The sequence below is a fragment of the Lathyrus oleraceus genome, chromosome 1, assembly GCF_024323335.1.
Source record: "Lathyrus oleraceus cultivar Zhongwan6 chromosome 1, CAAS_Psat_ZW6_1.0, whole genome shotgun sequence".
NCBI lineage: Eukaryota > Viridiplantae > Streptophyta > Magnoliopsida > Fabales > Fabaceae > Lathyrus > Lathyrus oleraceus.
Window position 1 is genome coordinate 167,825,422 of NC_066579.1, and position 6,649 is coordinate 167,832,070.

At 33.0% G+C, this 6,649-nt stretch overlaps 1 protein-coding gene across 1 annotated transcript; it reads left to right on the forward strand.

Annotated features, from left to right (window-relative positions):
• Positions 1–292: 292 nt before the first annotated feature.
• On the forward strand, positions 293–1,080 carry LOC127115572 (uncharacterized). Its single transcript, XM_051047087.1, has 3 exons — positions 293–462; positions 583–638; positions 755–1,080. The coding sequence occupies exons 1-3, from the start codon at positions 387–389 to the stop codon at positions 902–904; spliced, it is 282 nt and encodes a 93-aa protein (XP_050903044.1). The 5' UTR covers positions 293–386; the 3' UTR covers positions 905–1,080.
• Positions 1,081–6,649: the final 5,569 nt, after the last annotated feature.

The window sequence follows — 6,649 nt, forward strand, 5'->3', positions numbered from 1 at the left end:
ATCATGTGGAGAAACTAGGCACATCTAGATAAAGCTCAAAAGTTGACCAATCAAGTAGAATCATTTATACAAGTTAATAAGAACCATAAGTTATTGCACAAAGAAATTACAATAATATTTAAGTCGACATAAAGAACAAATATCAGTATACATTATATATATATAAAAAAGTTATACAAATTTATTAAGAACCATAAGTTATTGCTCAAAGAAATTATAATAATATTGAAGTCGACATACAGAACAAATAATACTAATATATATTAGGAAAAACAAATTTTACTGTCTTATAAGACTTCTATATAAACATTGCATTCACATAGTTTCTCCTATCACCACTATCTTCCTATTCTCTTATCTTATCCTTCTTTGTTTTCTTCTTCAACATGTTCAACAAATTTCCCCTGCAGTTTCTCTTATTCTTCCTGATTTTCTCATGTCTTCTTCTTTCATCTTCTTCAAGTATGTATAAAAAAGAGATTTTTTTTTTATCTAAAAAAATATGGAATCACCCCATTTCCATATTTATTTTATTACTTAAACAAATTTTTATATTCAATTTTCAATTTTTTTTTTTTGCAGGAAGAATTTTTACAAAGGATGAAAAATCCTCCTCAATGCAAACTAAACTAGTTAAGGTAAAATTCTTGTTTTTTAATATTGCTAATTTCATAGTTTCTCTATAGTTTGCTTCTAATTATTCAACAATCTTAATTAAGAGTATTATTTGTTATATATCTTTTTTCAATAATAGGAAAGTGCTATTGGATTAATAAAAGGTGAAGATTTGTTTGAAGCTAGAGAAGAATTGATGGTAAAGGAAAGAATGAATTTGGAAATGGATGATTATCCAGGGACAGGAGCAAACAATCATCATGACCCTAATGCACCAGGAAGAGTTTGATTGATGAATAAATTTATTCAATTTTATTGGAATATTATTCCATATACATGTCATGTGGGACATACTTATAGATTATTGGTTTTGTAATATGTTTTCATCCACATTTTTTAACGGATGTTATTTGTTTGTCTGTAAATTATAGATGATTATTGTAGTTAAAGATAAGGGTTATTTTAGTATGATGATTTAGTAGATATTTGTTTTTGCACTGAATTAGTTTTGTAACTTGCATGCATAACTGAGAGTGAAGACTATACTTTAAAACACCAGTGAATTACACTCTTGTTAAGAGTTTTAAAAAAATCTTCTCATTTTAAAGTTTACACTCACTTTGGTCATCTTCAAACTATTCGGCTCATCAACTTTCCAACTATTAAAAGTTACTTTATTTTATCTTTAAAAAATAGATCCTATTTTTATTTTAAAAATGATTTTTATAATTTTTTTAAATAATAAAAAGTTTTTAACTAAATATTTATAACTTAAAAGATTAATTTTAACCTCTACTAACATAAATATACATGATTGAATATTAAAATATAATTAAAATGATATATTTTTCCAAAAAGATATATCTCAAAAATAATTTGTATGAAAAACTATGCAAAATAACTTCAAATTTAAATCATTTTTTAAAATTTGATATCCAAAGAATTTATAATAAAAGGGTGAAACATCTAAAATAACATTTTATGAAAAAATATTTAAACTAATTTTTCATTCGAAATTTATTTTTAAAAAAATTCTTTGCAATTTCTTTTAGTGACAGGTGTGATGAATAGTACGATCCTTGCCCACGAAATCAGGTAGTGTAAAGGTTATTTTATTTGTACTATGTACTATTTGATCATATTCCCATTTGATCTTATCTTCAAATTCATTGGCTTTTGATAAAAGATGATTGAAGCATGAAGTTAAGAAATAGAGAGATGGATTCAGAAACTACAGAACCTTGAGTCAGAACCATGACAACGTCAGTAGTCTGGCTTGAGTTCTTCAGTGCCTTCAGAATCTTCAGAGTCTTCAGAAACCTCAGTCAGAACCTTGATAACATCAATCATCTGTCTTGAGATCTTCAGAATCTTCAGCTACATAACATAACTTCAGAAGCTTGCCATTCTTCAGAAACTTGTTGAACAGAGTCACGTCCATAAGCAAAGAGAATATTGCAACAACAACATAGTGTCTCCTCAGAAGCTTCTAATGGGTGAGATAACGCAGAAGAAGAAAGAGCATTGCGACAATAATATTGACGTCTTTCAGAACTTCTAATTGCAACACAGAAGTGAATTTGGAACACAAAGTTCAGAAATTGATGATGCTACACATCATATGATCATAATAAAAATTGTTTGTTAAATCTACACAATAACAAACCATTAGGGTGCCAAAATTGTTCTCACACAAATACAACATTGTTATCACCAAAACTCAAGGTATAAATGCATAACCAAATCTTGTTCTAACAATCTCTCCCTTTTTGATGATGACAAAACATGTATTTTGATGAACAGTTTTATACAGGGTAATCACATAAGAATACATCTTACAGAAGTACAAATCTCCCCCTGAGATGTATAGTCCTATAAAGATAAAATCATAATGAAAGAACACTTTCCTGATTTACCCATTGAAGTACCAACATGAATAATTCGTCAAAATCTAGTTTAACTTCAGAAGTTGATTGATGTTGTTTAGAACATTGGTTGATAATATCATTCTTTTCATATACCTTCGGAGAGGCTTTCTTCAGAAACTTCTTTGAGGACCTTTCTTCAAAAACTTCTTTGAGAAAGAAGCTTTAACAAATACTTCTGATTCTTGAGAGTTAGCCCTGTAAAAAACACTTAGCAAACTTTTCTCAAAGTATTTGTTAATAGAGACATTAAAACAATGTTTGGATTTTTACTTAGGAATTTAGATATCAAAATAAACTCTAAATTCTTCTCCTTTAGAAGGTTATGTTTTCTCCCTCTTTGTCATCAATCAAAAAGAATAAAAAGACAAAGTAAATAATGAGAAACAAACAAAAATTTCATTGAAAACTTGTCAAAAAGGCAGTGCAGAGTACAAAAACAAAAATTCAAAAATTTAGAGTAAAAAAAATCTAGGGATTCTGAGGAAAAGGTGGAGGAGGAGGAGGAAGTATTGACAGAATCATTTGGAACATCAGATCTTGCTTATCCAGACGCTCATTAACCTTCGTATTATCAGCCTTAATCTGCTCAATGGTTCTCAAAAGAGAAACTGGAATAGGCTAAGATGCAGAAGCTTCATAGACCACAATCTGGTTTGGAGATTCTTCCATTACAGCCTCTTCAGGTTTAGGAGCAGAAGGCTCTGGAGCAGAAAAGTCGATGTATTGAGCAGGTTCTGTTGTTGGAGCTTCTTCTTTTTCTACTACCATGGGTTTTGGAGAGACCTCTTTAACTTCTGGTGCAGGAAGACAGAGTTGAGAATTCCCTAGCTTCCACAATTCCATTAAGGGCACGAACCCATAACGAAACTTGTTTTCTGCTAAGGTATACCTAATATCCTTCATCTTGGAGACTTCATAATTCATCCAGCTTCTGTAAGCTTCCCATGCTGAGTCGCTAGCAGCAAGGTTTGCATAAGAATAACTAACAATAATTGCTTTCTCCAAATGCTTCTTAGATTCTGAATTGAATTCCATGAGAATCTTACCAAGGTCAAGAGAGGATGGTATTTGGATTTTGGGATATGTAATGGTCAAATTGATTCTAGACTCGTCAAAGTCAGGACCAAAGATGGATGGATGTGAGGGTAAAATGATGGGGGACGATTCTGGTGTGGTGACTGTTGGTTCAAAGTCAAACATTACTTTGGAAACATGTTCGTCAGAAACACTCCTTGCAGGAGATGTTCTAGGTGGTGTGACATTTGGATTAGTTGGTTGGGGAGCAGAAACAATTAATGGTGGTGAGGTGGGTGTATTTTGTAACTATGGAGGAGATGATGGAGGTGGTATCAATGGTTGTTCTAAAATTGGAACAAAAACTACAGGAGTTTCTGTGACAGATGTTGTTATGGTTTTTGTAGGTTGTGGGATATTGATAACAGGTGGTGGTGGTGGTAAATTAATAACAGGAGTTGAAATGGATGGAGTTATTTCTGGTGTGGGTAATAGAGGTGGTTCAGACACAGTAGGTTGAGATGGTGGAGTTGATGGTTAGATTCTAGATGGAAAATAAATAAAATCAGAAGAATCAGTAGGAAACTTACCAGAAGCGATTGAGGGTTGAACAACCCCAAACATATATTTCAGGATCATAGCCTTATGGCGCTCTCTTAGAGGCACCTCATCTTCATCTAGAAAGATATCGACCTTTTTCTTTTTTTGAGCTCTAGAGGATCCTTCTCCTCTGAATTCCTTTTTCCTTTTACCGTGAACATCTGGGTAAGTTTCTAGAAGATTAAAGGGACCCTCCAATGGGTCGATGCCATCTTTTAGACAGCTTTCCAGATACGCAATTAGAACCTGTGAGGTATCCACTTTGGTGAAGATGGGATAATCATCTATTGGATTTTTGGTACCATAGATATCATCCTTTGACAGAACAATATATGTTCTTTTAATCTTTGAGATGAGACCCATACTCTTTATGTTCTTACCCCATAACACTTTCCCAGCATCCTTTACCAGCTCCTCTGTTAGCCCACTGACCATAAGGTCATCTACCACTCCACTTTCCACCAGAATGTCTGAGATTAGCCTTCCATTAGGGATAAATTTGCTTATGGATTTCTTGGAGGATCCACTAGTTCTGGATTCTTTGATAGAATCCCTGGTGAATTTGAACAAAAGTGATGGCAAACCCAACTTAACTCCTTTCTCCAGTAGGAACGACACAATCTTCTGACGAGTACTGATGTAGTCAGAACTATTGGTACTGGGTCTGTGACTGATACACCCCGGGATATTCTTGAACCAAACTCTCAAATTGTTGGTTAAATCCTTTTCACTGGGACCCTTTTCATCAACAAAGTTGGTACCCTCTTTGAAGATTACTAGAGAGATGTCAGTGTCCCTCTTAGTTGAGACTATGTACTCTTTTACCTTTACCATCATGCCCAATGAGATCAACAATGGACTTTTCTATGATGACAATTTTCCTATTCATAACATAGGAAGTGTCTATTTCTCTTTCCGCAGTAGCATGAACCCATAATTGCTTGACAAGCACATGATAGACTGGACATGTGAGTCTTTCGAAGAAATTATTCCAACCTTGAATATTCAAGGTTTCTGTGAAATCGAAACCATTTTCCTTCAGATTTTTGAAGTCCATGATTGTTTCATAGAACATTGTGAGTTCATTTACTGGAGTGTGAAGAGTGAGTTCAGGAACTCCTTCTAGTATAATGCCTTCAGTATGAAGTTGTTGTTCAACAAACTTTGCAGATTGTTGAGCCATTGAAGATTGTTGTTCATCCATTTGAATGATGAAGATGAAGATAGAGATGAAGAACAATTGAGAGAGAAAGTGATATATATATATATATATATATATATATATATATATATATATATATATATATATATATAGAGAGAGAGAGAGAGAGAGAGAGAGAGAGAGTTTTGAGGTTGAAAAACTTGAAGGTGTAGGATAAATGTGCACGTAGTGTGAAAATATGAGTGACGTGAGTTTAAATAGACAATTTTAGCAATGATGATAAAAGGTGTGCGCAAACATTGGGGGAAGTGTAAAGGTTTAGACCTAATTCCAAGAATTTTTAAACCCAATGTGTCACGCTTTAATCACGCATGCTCAGAAAGTGGAACAGCTGTCTCCACTAAGAATCACACAAAATCAAACGAAAAGACAACCATTAAATGCTTCAATTGTTCAGAATCAGGAAGACAAATTGATAAGATTTCTTTTGATCATAACCTTTTTTATTCTTGAAAACTTCATTACTTCAGAAAGCTTCAAGTTTCAGAGTTAGAAAGCAGAACAATCTCAAAGTCTTACCTAGAATTCTGGAGACTTTACATTCTTAATAACACCTTTTCATTCTGGACATGGTTTCATAAATAGATTTTCCAGAATGAATGTGAATCTATCTTCAGTAAGGGGTTCTGTAAAGATATCATCCCATTGATGGTCTGTATCAACAAATTTTAAGTGAAAAATTCCCTTCTGAACATAGTCACGTAAAAAATGATGTTTTATTTCAATATGCTTAGCCCTAGAATGCAAGATAGGATTCTTAGATAAACATATAGCAGAAGTATTATCACAGAGAATAGGAATGTTACTCTCAGATATTTGATAGTCTTCCAGCTGACTCTTCATCCAGAGTATCTGAGTGTTGCATCCAAAAGCTGCAATATATTCAACTTCAGTTGTTGAAAGCACAATTGTTGATTGTCTCTTACTGGACCATGGGATCAAGTTATCTCTCAGAAATTGACAACTCCCAGAAGTACTTTTTCTTCCAATTCTATCTCCAACATAGTCAGCATCACAATATCCTACTAATTTATACTCAATTGATTTTCTATAAAATAAACCAAGATTAGTAGTACCTTTCAGATACCTAAAGATTCTCTTAACAACAATTAAGTGAGTTTCCCTAGGATATGATTGGAAGCAAGCACATAAGCATACACTAAATAAGATATCAGGTATAGAAGTTGTTAGATATATAAGAGAACCTATCATACCTCTGAAAAGCTTCTGATTTACCTTACTGCGTACCTCTTCTTTCTCCGAAATACAT

Coding starts and splice junctions, on each gene's coding strand:
- LOC127115572 (XM_051047087.1), top strand. CDS start 387: ATGTTCAACAAATTTCCCCTGCAGTTTCTCTTATTCTTCCTGATTTTC. Junction 463..582: donor TCTTCTTTCATCTTCTTCAA/GTATGTATAAAA, acceptor TTTTTTTTGCAG/GAAGAATTTTTACAAAGGAT. Junction 639..754: donor TGCAAACTAAACTAGTTAAG/GTAAAATTCTTG, acceptor TTTCAATAATAG/GAAAGTGCTATTGGATTAAT.